The following is a 14,300-nucleotide window of genomic DNA, read 5'->3' as shown; positions in this document are numbered from 1 at the left end:
GTGGGAAGTGCTGGCTGAAGTGAGCGATTCAACGATAACTTAACAAAAATGAAAAAAAAAGAAAGAAAGAGAAAAAAACCCATCTGTGCCAAAGCAAGAAAAAAGAAAGAAATGAGAAAAGGGAAGAACATAAAGGGTGATGTCGTCTCAGCCTCAGACAAATTGTCCCATGGAAGCAGCAGATGGAGCTTTGCCATTGACTGCAGCAGTGATACTGTACCCAGGCCTGCAGAGAATAGATCTTTCTTTTGTTGAAGGTTAAATTGTTCATTTATGCTAGCCTGAATGTTCTGGACTGATGATTGGTTACACAGGACTCTGTAGGGAAATATGGTCATTTACTGCACTGATGGAGATATTGATAAAGTCATAATAGCACTGATAGAAAGTCATTAAGCAAAAGCTCTTACTGAAGATTAAAACATTGAACTGGACCCTTCTGTGAAGACACACTGATAGTGATATTATATGACAGCAGCTTATTATACAACCATAATTTAGCAGCTGCTTTATTAATCCGTCACTGTGATGTGTGGACCGCGATCCTCATCGCAGACTCATGCCAGACAGTCTCTATAGATACTGATTGTTTTTTTTATTTTGCTCTCAGGGGGCGAATGTTACGAGTACAAATGGATCAGCAGTCTAAACTCCACTCGCCCACTCATCTGGTGTCAGCGCTCAGACGGACTCAATGTCACCGGTAAGAAACTCCGGGTCTTACAGTGTAGTTCACATTGTAGAGCATTCACATGAGACCTCGGCTTTGGGGAACTTACTTGTTTAATAGTTGAAACCCAAAGTTTCCCTGTATTCTCTACACCAGTGACTCCCAACTTGAAATCTTGACCTATAAAAAATAGGATTTACACATGTTTACACATCTCCATTCAATATATGTACATTTAATTCTTGTCATTTTAAACTCTAGTAACTCTTTAGTTTAAGTATATATAGATAGATATAGCTATATTCTACATATTTGTACTGTACATTTCTATTTTACATTATCTATGACTGCTTGACTTGTGGTGTTTGTATTACCTCATCGTCATGCACCACAGCACTAAATTCGTTGTAAAGTGTAAACCTGCCACAGATTCAGAGTCTGAAATAGACTTTACTCTGATGTTTGCCTTCTTTCTTGTGAATTCCTGGATAAATATTGGAGCTGCAGCTTTTGCTTTTTTTTGGTTGAACAACAATAGAGAAACCTGAGATAACATCAGAAAAGAAATAACAACCAAATGCTCACATTTAAGAAGCTGGAGCCAAAAATGTTTGTGTTATTTCTTTCCCTTTAAATTGACTTAAATGATAAATCAAATCAAAATTGTTGCCTATTAATTGAATCTACTGATAAACTAATTGTTTTAACTCACTTTTTTTGGTAGAGCTCGTCAGAACTAGTAGATATACAACTCTTGAGGTGGCGACAAGAGGTCACAAACCCTACTTGTGACCCCTACAATAATTTTATAAAATCATTATTTGTAGTAGTTTTAATACTAAGTCAAAAAGGTTGTGAAACTTTGCCCTGCAGTGTTTTGAATAATAAATAGTTTATCTATCTAGAAACTGAGAAGTTGCAGCAGCTCTGAATCTCAGTAAGTCTAAACCACTGATGGCAGTTTTGTGTAGGAGGTCAAATTTACACAAAATATGTAAAATATGAATATGATATGTAAAACACTGTCTGCAAAAACTGGTGACTTCTTTCTATAAGAAGTGAAGTTGGTGGGCGATGGGAGCTTATAGCTATTCATTAAGCACAGTTACACACAGCTGTAAAGTAACCCCCGCTACATCAGTTATGGTGAGTTATAGATATCGTCTCTCTTTAGAAACAATCATTGAACATATAAGATGTGTTATAACAGCCTTTTAAATGAAAACATCAGTCTTCTTACTTGAGTTGACGCTATTATTCAAGCAACAGAAAGCTCTGGATCACAAATGATGTTGTTGTTTGTGTTCTCATCATTGTACTCCTTTGAAAACATCATGTACTTTATTTGATTTTATCGTCATGTGACCCTCAGGAGGTTGTCCTCCGGTGAACCCTCCAGTGGACAACGGGTCCTGTGACTCGCCGTGTCTCATGCCAAAGTCTTTCTGCAGTGAGGTAAGCTCCTGTTTGTTCTCATATCCACAAATTTAACCGAAAATAAAGAATGGAGAAAAAATAATCTTGTAGAGAGAAATTTGGTTTATGGACAAAAATGCACAATAAAAACAGAGTAAACAGAATAAAAAGCATAAAGTTGATAGCACAGGTGCTCCAGATAAATGGCAGTGTCTGTACTCACTGTGACATACTGCTGCCATAATTTAATTTGAACGCAGCAGGGAATAAAAAAGATGGCAGCATGAAGATGTAAAACCTATTTTTCTGTAGTGTCTCTCAGCTGAGCTGCAGCGAAATCGAATACGTTTTTATCCACCAAATACAGCAGCTGGTAAATTCTCAAAGTTAATTCATGTTAGTGGAAAATATATTTCTTATAAACAATCGAGGCCCAGCAGTCAGCTGTTGTTGCTGGTGAAAATGTTATGAGGTCTGATGAGAACTGGACTTTGAACCAGCATAATAAGCAGATATTGCGCCTTCCTTATTACCAGTGTCTCTTGAGCAAGGCACTTAATCCCCTGCTGCTCACTGCCAACAGATCAGACTCAGACGTATTTAGGTCCTTTACTTAAGTAAAAGTACCAATAGAGCAATGTAAAAAATACTACAAGTAAAAGCCCTGCATGAAAAATCCTACATAAGTATTATGAGAGATGTAGTTAAAGTATTACAGTAAAAGTACACAAGTATTATGAGAGATGTAGTTAAAGTATTACAGTAAAAGTACACAAGTATTATGAGTTTGATGTAGTATGCAGTATTACAGTAAAAGTAGTGGTTTGGTCCCTCTGACTGATATATTATTATATATGACATCATTAGATTATTAATAGTGAAGCATCAGTGTTAGAGCAGCATGTTACTGTTGTAGCTGCTGGAGGTGGAGCTAGTTTACACTACTTTATATGTTATATTATCCATTGTGTCAAATCTTCATCTGAAAAGCTTCTAAAGCTTTCAGATAAATGTAGTGGAGTTGAAAGTACAATATTTCCCTCTGAAATGTAGTGGAGTGGAAGTATAAAGTAGCACCAAATGGAAATACTCAAGTGAAGTACAAGTACCTCAACATTGTACTGAAGTACAGTACTTAGCACCAGTAAATGTTACTTTCCAGCATTGCTTAGATAGTTTGTACCGGTAAAGCTTTCAACTGAATGTATGTAACTTTGAGTGCAAGGAGTTGCGTAAAAGAGCATTTTTAGTCAGCAAACCCTTCCAGAATAAATAAAGATTAAAAACTGAAGGCAGTGCAGGTTAATACTATCCGGTTTTCTAGCAGAATTGGAAACAGGAATTAAATATAAGGGGATGAGGCCATGGTTTAGATTTTTCTGGAAGCTGATGCTTTTATCTAGATTGACTTAAAATGAATGAGATGGAGATGGGTCAGCGGCACACGTGGCTGCTAAGGACAGACAGGGATTGAACTTGTGATCAACCAGTGACAGGTTAGCCACCCAACCATACCAAAATTCAGGGTCTCTTCCCAAAACCCCATTTGATTAAATCACTTCCATATAACATTATCATGATGTACTGTACCTGGAGCTCTCATCAAACATGATATTGCGCTGCCCCCTGCAGGCTGGAGTCTGCATGTGCGAGGAGGGCTTCACAGAGGTGCTGTCTCCCACTGGGCAGCTGGACCAGTGCGCCCCCATCCCAATTCTGGAGATCCCCACAGCGGGGGATAAGAAGGGGGATGTGAAGACCAGTCGTGCCATTAACCCCACCCTACCCACCACCAACCAGCCCGGACGCAGCGGGCGGACCTGGTACCTGCAGCCCTACGGACCAGGTCAGACCACATCAATCACTCTTTACTATTAATTTATATTCACACCAAGTTTCACCAGCTCCTCTTCAAACTGCCATACACACAACAACTTTAAAATAATCAATTGGTTGCAGGAAATGGTACAAAAAGAAAGATGTAAATAGCAGAAGTGTTTTGTTGCTGTCAAGTGAAAACCTTTAATCTCTTAACTGTTATGTTTTTTGGGGAACTAACCATGCATTAATGCTCTCTTTAGATGCACCTATTTGTTTAAGTTATCAAGTCATACCACCACATTAAAATGCTTTTGAGTCACAAATGAGGAGGAAGTCAAAAGGTTACAAACGCTGTGGGTTTATATTTTGGGAAATGCTACAGTCAGCCAAATGTTGACTATAAACATAGGTCAGAAAAAGGTCAAACATCATTTCCGAAGCTCCCATTTGCAATCATGACCTGAAGCGATGTTCATGTATGTGGGTCAATGACTTCATGTGGTTTAGTCAAATTTAAACTGGGTTAAAATGTGAAAATAAATGTATTGATCACTTACACACATTATTTTTTTGTGGACCCAGCATAACATTTCTGCTTTTAATCCATTTTGAGAGAATATATTAGAGGTTATGGCAAAAATGTCTAAGTGGTAAAACCATAAAAACTTAGTTTGGCATGATCTTACATTATAACTTTTTATATTAAATAAAGGTAATGGAATACAATTGTTCTAAATATTAAGTTTAATCTGGGGAATCATGTAAATCAGGAAGCATTTACATTGTATTTATTTTTTAATTAAGTAAAAGTAACCAAAAGTATATAATATTTATCATTCTTTTGTGGTTACACTATTTGACATTTTCAGGAGCATTCAGTCTTACTTTTGGTTAAAAATGGTGCAAATGTCATTTCAAATGACATAAAACCAACAAAAATACAAAATGTACATTTTAACAAACCTGATGCAGCTTTTAAAACTATTTTTGAATTGATCATCTTGCCAACCCTTATTTGTCACTGACCCATGTACAGGTTTTGTATTTAAAATATTTCCACTTGCACTACTGGATTAAAAAAAAGAAGAAAAACAGCCTCTATTTTTCTGAGTGCCAACCATATAAGTTTATCTAATGGGAAAAGGTTTTAGAAAGGCGAGCATTTGTAGAGTTCTCTCAACCTGCAGAGCACTGTGTAATCCTCAAAGTGAAGTTAATACATAAAGCTGAGAGGTTTTCACACGACAACAGCAGAGTTTACTTTCGTTTTGTGTCATGAAGTTTTAGCGTTGACTGTGCTCTAATTAAGGTTAGCTTTAAGACATCTGTACTCCAAACTCCGTCTTCTCAGATGCATGTACGAACTACTCTGCTGGTGTATATATATATATATCAACATTTGAGAAACTGCATTTTCACAGTAGCTGTGACTGATGGTACGTGACGGTAAAAGAAACATTTAGAAAGCAAGAGCGCAGAACAGATTGAGTTCATGTCTGTCAGGAGTCGACACATGCCGCCGTCGCGTAACTCTCTTATCGTTTATCTTCCAGGTGTTTGTTTTTCACGCTATTATACTTCATTATAGTAAGAACTAAAACACGTTTCTGCCATTTGAGAAAAAAAAAAAAGAAAAAAAAACGTAAAAGCTTCCGGAGAATGAATTATTGCAGCCTTCAGTGGTTGATGGTGCCATGATGTTGACGTGTAAACAGATAGACAAACTGACGAGCCTCCTCCTCCACAGATGGGAAGCTGAAGATGTGGGTGTATGGTGTAGCAGCCGGAGCCTTTGTGCTCCTCATATTCATAGTGTCTATGATATACCTAGCTTGGTGAGTTGATGAGTTTTATCTCCCCTATTTATCATCATTCATTAAAACAAACCGTCCTCATTTTTCCCCTCTACCTGATTTAAACCAAACCCCTCCCTTCCCTTCACCTTTATCCAGGCCAGCCACCTTCACATCACCGCTATCTTTTGTCTGTTTTTTGTCATCACGCCACCCTCTTGTGAGAGCAGCACCTACTGTGCCAAGGTGCATCGCTCTCTTAAGGCCCAAGAGACCGACACCAATGGGACGGCGGTCTGGATGGGCCAAAATGCACATGAGATGATTTACACCTGCCCTGATTGCCAAGAGCTGGCTCAAACTAGCAGCAGCAGCTAATGATGAGGTGGAGGGTTCGCAGCAGCTAATGATGAGGTGGAGGGTTCACCCCCCCGCCCCCAAACCCCAAACACACCGTCCAGTATAAAAAGTACCAGCAGTCCTTTCGCCTTTCCCTGTGACCGCTCCTTAAAAGTGTCACATGTCCTGCCTGACTTAGCTGAGTGAAGATGCTGGTGCAGGTGAGGAGAAACGTGTAGAATTGTGTAGAAGCTGTAGACCACATAGATAGAGTTTACCTTTGAAACCACAATCAAACCACAAAATGATGATTAGTTGAACTTTTTCCCTCTGTATCTTTATTTTGTTTACCTCCTGCTTTTGAAAGTGACCCATATCTGTTTTATTCTTTAAACTTTCTTTAGTCTATTTACAGGTCTGAAAACCTTTTGAGTACTGACTGACAGTGATGGAAGAAGTAAAAGTAGAAATACTACAATTGCAAAATACTCCATTAGAAGTAAAAGTACCATAAATTGAAAGAAAGAAATAGCCCTGTTCTGTGTGTAACAGTAACATGCATTAACAAGCAGTATTATTAGTATTTGATGTTATTTTTTGACTATTATACTGTTACTGTTATTTTACAATCACATCACATGTAAAATCTTAATCCCCAAAGTAAACATAATGGTCACATAAATGACTCAAAATGTCGTTAAGTAGTATAGCATATAAACTAACAAAATGGAAATACCCTTAAATTTGCACTGAAGTAAATATAATGATGTAATGTATCTGTACAGTAGCATCATAAGTATTTAAAACTACCAAGTGTCAAAAGTTTGCATAAAATGTTTCTTACTTAGTTTGATTTGAACAGATTTTTGCTTATTTAAATAATAATTTCAGACTGTATTTTATTTAAAGATATTATACAGCTACTTTGTGACACATTTGGCTTAATTTGCAGATAAAAACTGATGTTTCTATCCCTCAGTGAGTTCCTCAGCGAAAAAAAAGAAAAAAAAGAAAACATTATAGACTAAGCTTGTGCAGCAGGGATTGCATCTTCTATTAGGTTTTACTGTATTTATTTTGGGCTTAAAGACCAAAATAATTAAGTATATCAGTTCAGATAAAAGACCAGTGCATTAACATTAAACTCTCAAACTCAACTGGTAAGATTTCATCCTATTTAGACAATATATATCTTATTTGCACAACGTGATGTGAGCAAAAAGATGAGTATCGGGTCACTTTCAGCAGCAGGAGTAAACAGATTATTATCATAGTAGCGTAGCATAGTATCCCCATGGCAACACTTGATGCTACTCTGGGATCTGGAGCCTCAGTCTGTGGAAGATTACTACAAGCACATCACATTGTGTATTCACACAAGGATGAAATAACACAATGTCAGTCCAAACATAATCATCTGTTAGATCCCAGTGGGTACATCAGTGTATTTGTGTAGCTGTGTACTTAAACAAGCTTGTATGGGTGAGTATAAATGAAATATAGATGTTACAGAGCTGCAGTGTAAGAAAGTACACAGTCCTACGATAACGGCAGATAAATGAGATGTCTCAGTATTACTGCAGGGATTTGTTTGTGTACCTCAAGTCATATTTAAATCTACCAACACTAAAGTCTCACTGAGCCTGATGCACGGTGTCACGCTGCCCTCTTGTGGTCGAAAGAAGAAGTAGGGCAACACATTACTGTTTATTTCACTACCCCATTTCATTTCCTGTCATATCCACAGCCTGTGATCCTTTTTACTCATTACACAGATTGATGTTGTTTCTCTGTGTTCAGCATTGAATGTACAGAGTGTATAAAATGTTCAGACCGCATGATCAATGGAAGCTAAAGACGGATTAGGGAATAAAGGGAACTCCCATCATTTTATGGACTATTACATGCATTTCTGTAGGAATACTAGCATTAGCAATTGGTTTATCGAGCAATTTGCCAATTAATAGAACATGAATTTTTAAATCAATTCATCATATGAGTCATTTTATAAGAAAAAATACTCAGATGTGAGAATTTTCTGATTTTCTTTTACTTACATGCAGGTATTTGGGGGATTTAGGCTCTTGTTGGGACAAAACAAGCTCTATATGTCACTTTCAGCTGTGGGAATTTTGATATGACTGAAACTAAAGATTGTTTTCATTATCAACTAATCTGCCATTTTTTTCTTGAATATAGAGAATTGTTTTCACTATAAAAATGCTTGAAAATAGTGAACAATGCCTATTATAATTTCCCACAGCATATGGTATTTAGAAATCTTGTTTTGTCTGACAGTCAAAACCACAAACGATATTCCGGTTATCATCATGTATGAGAAAGAACAGCATAATTTTTTGACATTTTGAGAAGCTGGAATCAGTTAATATTTGGCATTTCTGTTCAAATATGACTAAAACCATCATTCGATTATCAAAATATTTGTGATTTTTTATTAATCGATAAATTGTTGCAGCTCTACATTTTCTTGATTAATCAAAAAAGTAATTGGCAGCTTAGTCAATGATGAATTTGTTAATTGCAGCCCCAGTGGCTTCAAGTCAATATATCTGAATATGAATAACTTTGCCGAAGCCGCAGAGCAAAGAGATGAGCTGATTTTTGTGGCAGCAGAAGTTTTCCTGCTGTTTGTTTGAATGTTCGCTGACATTTCCTGTTTATTCTGTAATGATTTTTGTCAGCTCTCCATCCAGTCGGCTTTGATCGTCTATCCAGAATTTTCTTTTTGAAGCTTCTCGTTATTCGAGACGCCATTACAACACCAGTTTACATCTCTGTTCTCTTTTTTTTTTTGGGGGGGGGGGGTAGTTCATGTTTAAATGCATTAATTTAACTGTCCTGTGATTGGAACTACTGATACTTTATTGAGATAACTCAAATTTGATAATGCATACAAGATTAGCTCTGCGGTCTGTCACAGTCCTTCTGCAGAGGATAATAAATACTGTACAAGCCTTTATTTAAAGCAGCACTGACAGCTCAGATAAGTACAAGGGTAGAAATCTGTAAAGGTGCTCCCCCTGGAGGCAGTTTGCATGCAAATTAACTTACTAATACTTTTCATGCTTTTAAAGATGTTGAGTATTATATACAGTGTCTTTTTCCATGCAAACAAACATGTTTGTTTTAATGGCTTTCGAACAGCAGTACAGTTAATACAGATCAGCCTGCTCGAACACAGTTTGTGGCCTCACTGAGGTCTATAGTTGTCTTTTCCATACAGAGCTGATACTGAATGTGTAGTTTAATAATAGAAACAGACATTTACATTATTACGACAATACTTTTCGTGTAAAAGAAGCAGCAGTCTTCTGACCTGTGTAAATTACACTGTAGCTTTAAAACAGCTTAGCTCAGCTGGTTGCTTTGAAAATTAACCATCTAGAATTTTTTTTATTGTGCAAAGAAGTGTTCTACTTCTAAAGTTTAAGGCTGACAACAACAGAAAAGTCTTACCTTGCAAGGCAGCTGTATTCATGAAATCACGATATCATGAGGATCCATCTCATCGGGCTTCAAGTTATGTGTTCGGGGCCAATCAGCAGAACCCACAACTACTGGCAGCTGTGGGCGTAGTTTAGGTGTGCCGACAGCGTGAAACGATAGATGGTGATAGACAGATGCTTCATCCAATCACCTGCCAAGTATTTTTTTTAAGCGTCTGCTCTTTTCCAAAGTTTCTAAGGATGACTTCTCAGATGGTTCCATCAGGTTAACCTCCTGTGACCCTGCATCCTCATATGGGGACATTACATTTTGGGTTTGTCGGACCTCATACTTCACTCTGCTTAACTTTGACCTGTTGTCCTCATTCGTTACACTTTTTTTTGCCACCTAGTCGTGACAAAAGTACAATACAGTGTAAAAATCTGTAAAAATGAGATAGTAGGCATCTTGGCCGAGTCAATCAACAGCCGGTCCCCAAATAAAAGTGGACCTGGTACAAAACCTGATCAGATTTTATGGTTGAATCTTGTTAATTTATGCTTAATAATGTTTGTAGTCTGATATGCTGTACAAATTAAACTAATTTTAGCAACAGCAACAAGCTATGACACTGCTATGACTTGTTTGAGGACATTGGGAAGGTGTAAATGTAAGAAAATTGTCTTATACAAAAATAAATAAACCCACTGTCCCCATATTGAGAAATTAAAAATACATACCAAAGAAAAGCTCAGGTCTCAGGAGGTTGAAAAGAAATGCCATGAAAAGACCAAAACCAAAGGAAAATGATGTAGGGTTTTTTTGTTTTTTAAGGATAAAAGTTATTTTGATGTGTCATATTTAGGTCCATCTCTCCACGAGGCCCTAATGGGCGTAGGGGCCACAGACAGGAAGTCAGAAAATGTTGAAAGATGTAGGGGCCACAGACAGGAAGTCAGAAAATGTCAGACTGAAACATGGTTTCTTTGTTTTTTCATAGGATTTGATGACATTTAATTTGAAAGATTGGTAATTACCTGATGGTGTTTATCATCCACTTGTAACAACTTTTAAGTAAGATAGCTATTTTTAGCATCATTTAAGCAGAGGTTTCAATCAAACCTAAATTTTAACAGCATACCTGAAGAAAAAACAGAAAGATAATCGATATAGATGTGCTGCCAAATTACAACAACAAAAAATCAATTGGGAACCAATTTGAAACCATCATTTATGAACCATATTTTCCAGAAACAGAGTCTCATGCACTGTAACTACATGGTTTGTATGGTGGTTTATAGTTTAGATACAGAGTATAGAAGATTACTCAAGTGCCTCTCTGACTCTTTTTTCTCTCCATCTTTTCACACAGCAAAAAGCCAAAGAGACCTCAGAGACAGAGGCAACAAAACAACCGACTAAAACCTCTGACTCTCGCCTACGACGGGGACACGGACATGTAGTCCTCCGGGAGACGCTTCACCGAGCACTTCACCTGTCATAGAGACCCAATTCATTACGCCATTACAGTGAAGGACATGGATGTTTGCAGCGTGAATGGACACGTCACAGAGCGGAGAAATTATAGAAAATCCTCTTAGCACAGAGCAGATTGGGGTTTAACCATTTCAAGTAGTGCTCCATTCACTCCCTCTTTGTTTTGTTTTTTCTTTTCTTTTGCAAGAGCCTTCACGACCTCCACCTTGTTCAATGAAATGCCTTTTTTTTGTTGTTTTTTTGTCCCCTACACATCCACATTTGTGTAAAGACTTGTTTCAGATGAAGGGAGGGCTGGGTGCGGAAGACAGACTGAGCTGTCTCTGAACATGGCAGCACAAGCATCAACTCTTCTCTTCCTCCGCGCTTTTTTTTTTTTTTTCTGCTTGTCCCTAAAAATGCTGAGTAGCTGGAGGCTTAGGATGCTCTGACGGTTCGTACGTTGCCAAAAGTCACCGCAGGGAAGAGGAGGAGGGAGAGGAAAATCTCCATAAAAAGGTTTGGATTCCTTTTTCTCAATCCTCAACTGGGTTTTGACTCAAATCTCTTTTACAGTCTTGAACAAAGGGGAGGCATTTCTCCTCTTTTTTTCCTTTTTTTCTTTCTTTTTTTTTGCTTGATTCAGAGGCACACTGGCCTGTGTTTGTGGGATAAACCAATCTGTACGATGCTGATGGAGGAGTAGCCTGCAATCAGTTGTTCATGGAACTACTGCCTGCCCGCCTGCCTGCCTCCACCTTTGCTTTGTTTCAGGCACTACATTGCACTATATTAGTGCAGCATGATATGCACATGTGACTTCTACCTTCTATTGCCATAAAACACTGCCTCTTCCACTGACAAAAAAGCCGCATAAAAGCAGAGGAACAGCTAAGGTCAACACAAGAACAATCAAAGATGAAAAACCAACGGCGACAGAAAAAGATGTTTTAGATGCGTCACGTTCTACAAAACAGGCTAGAATCTCAAGTAAATATATATATGTATAGATTTTATTTCTCACAACTGATTCTTTTCTTTTTTTCTAATTTTTTTTACATTTTTGTTTGTAGTTAAAGTACCTTTTGTGGTTCGTAGATTTCGTCTGGTGTTGTCACTTTATTTCTGCCCAGATGCAATTAAAGATCAAACTATGACGATCAAGCAGGCGGCTTCATTCAATGAATCACCTGCTTTAAAAATAAAAGTCTTTACTGAGATTTTAACCTTTTGTTTTTTTACCTGAAGTAGTATATTAAAATTAAAAAAGATGTAATTTTGAAAAAAGAAAAAGGGAGACAATTTGAACCATTCATGTCATGCAAATGTCATTTCTGCCTTACTGACAATAACTAAATACTAACAGTCCTGTAATAGTTGTAATACTTGAATGGGGCCCAGCAAACACTACGTGTAGACATGAAGATTTCATTTTGAGGTCACTTAGCACAGAATAATTCAGACTTTTAAAAAGGTTTTCATGTAGTAACCGTATCATAGGTGCTCTATCGTTTTTCAGTCATACTATATGAGGTGAAATATAGTTTAAAAAAACGATCTGTACAAACAAAAATTATACAACAATGTTAATAATAAGAGAACATGCTTCTGCTGAGTTCAACGTAAAAGCAAACTGGTGTGGAGAATGTTTACTTTTTTTGTTGTTGGATTTGTAAATAACAGCAATTTTTTATTTTTTGAAAAAAATAATCTAAGTATGTGTACATTTATTTTGTATTGCACAGAAAATGTTTAGTTTGAATATTGCAAAGTGGGTGTATGATATTTGCTGATTGTTGTTATCATGATGCAAGTTATGTTGTGAACTTAAAAAAAAAAAAAAAAGAATGAGAAAAAAAAAGAAGAAGCAGAAAAAGACGAAAAGCTCAGCCATTTTGTACAGGTTGTTTATATGTATGGGAAGAAATACTGAAAATAAATGAGGACATGGTTGTAAACACAAACAGTATATGAAGTCATTTTTGTCTTTTTTTATGTAGTAGAGGGCAAAATCCCTCCATTAACACAACTTTAAGGGACAGGATTAAAGGACAGGGCTGCTGTTATTCTATATTTTTCAATCAAATCTCACGAAAAGTCTCTTTTTCGATACTTTCCAACTTCCTTTACATGTTTGTGTCACTGAGCCGTCAGCCTAGTGGCTCCTACTGAAGATGTAAATCTGTTAAACAGCTTAATAATGTATTCCTTTTTTTTTTTTTCTTAAACAGCTGGGGACTATTTGTAGTGGCAGATTAATTAACGTGGTGACAGGAATCATTCCAGTTATAAAAATGAAGATGTCATTTTTTCACTAATCTTTAGTCCATAATGGAGCTCTATGGCACAAAGGAATAAGATGTATCTTTAGGATACACAGACAATACTTGTTAGGATCAATGCATTGTTGTTTTTGGTCTTTTTATGGGATTTGTTGATGATGAAAAATGACAAAAACAAAACCCAGAATATAGCAGATGTAGATAGGTGGAATAGTCACGAAATAAGTCCACTGTGTTGAATTTAATGGCATCTATCAGAACAGACTTGGCAGAAACAGAATATAATATTCATAAGTATGTTTTAATTAGTCTATAATCCTCTGAAAGTAAGAATAGTTGTTGGTTCTCCTACATCAGTGGTCTCCAACCCTGCTCCTGGAGAGCTACTGCCCTGCATGTTTTAGGTATCTCCTCACTCTAACTCGTTATCAAGCAGCTGAGGCTCGTCAAAGGGCTTGATAACGAGTTGATTATTAGAATCAGGTGTGTTAGAGTGAGGAGATACCTAAAACATGCAGGGCAGTAGCTCTCCAGGAGCAGGGTTGGAGACCACTGTCCTACATGCTTGGAAAGTGATGGGAAGGATATTCAGTTGGTTGCAATCTGAAACTTCACCACCAGATGCCACTAAATTCTTCACACTGGTCCTTTAAAGAGTAACTAAACAACCTTAAAACATTAAAAGAATATATATAAATGTTGCTCGGCCAGCTCTTACAGTAACAATTACAGGTTTCAAACCAGCAAATTTAGGGTTTATCTAAGCAGCCTGTCCACTAATCCTACAAATTAAGATCAATTTAATGTTCTAAATTCACAGGTTTTTGAGTGTTAATGTGTTTGTGTAAATTACAGGATGATAACAGCACTTTTTAAAAGGGGCGCTCCACCAATTTTAAGTCAGTACTACTCAGCATGAAAACACCTCTATAATGTCTTTTGTGGCTCTGGAGCAGCTTTGTCAAGTCTGAGAAAATTACTCAAATGGAATCGCTGGAGTAATTTTGGGCTTGAAGGCTACAAATTACAAAACTCGGCATGTTGAGTTTGAAAGAC

At 37.1% G+C, this 14,300-nt stretch overlaps 1 protein-coding gene across 1 annotated transcript in view; it reads left to right on the top strand.

Annotated features, from left to right (window-relative positions):
- The window catches only part of thsd7ab (thrombospondin, type I, domain containing 7Ab), a 147,893-nt gene extending 141,384 nt beyond the window's left edge, over window positions 1–6,509 (top strand). The window contains exons 28-32 of the mRNA XM_062422842.1: window positions 611–703; window positions 2,043–2,125; window positions 3,719–3,932; window positions 5,655–5,742; window positions 5,928–6,509. Of these exons, the coding sequence (XP_062278826.1) occupies window positions 611–703; window positions 2,043–2,125; window positions 3,719–3,932; window positions 5,655–5,742; window positions 5,928–6,078 (629 nt within the window). The 3' untranslated portion in view covers window positions 6,079–6,509. The remainder of the gene's footprint in view (window positions 1–610; window positions 704–2,042; window positions 2,126–3,718; window positions 3,933–5,654; window positions 5,743–5,927) is intronic.
- The last annotated feature ends 7,791 nt before the right edge of the window (window positions 6,510–14,300 follow it).

Source organism: Scomber scombrus, chromosome 7 (genome assembly GCF_963691925.1).
Source record: "Scomber scombrus chromosome 7, fScoSco1.1, whole genome shotgun sequence".
Lineage (NCBI taxonomy): Eukaryota > Metazoa > Chordata > Actinopteri > Scombriformes > Scombridae > Scomber > Scomber scombrus.
Note: the sequence above shows the minus strand (reverse complement) of the source record. Positions and strands in the feature narration are given on the sequence as shown.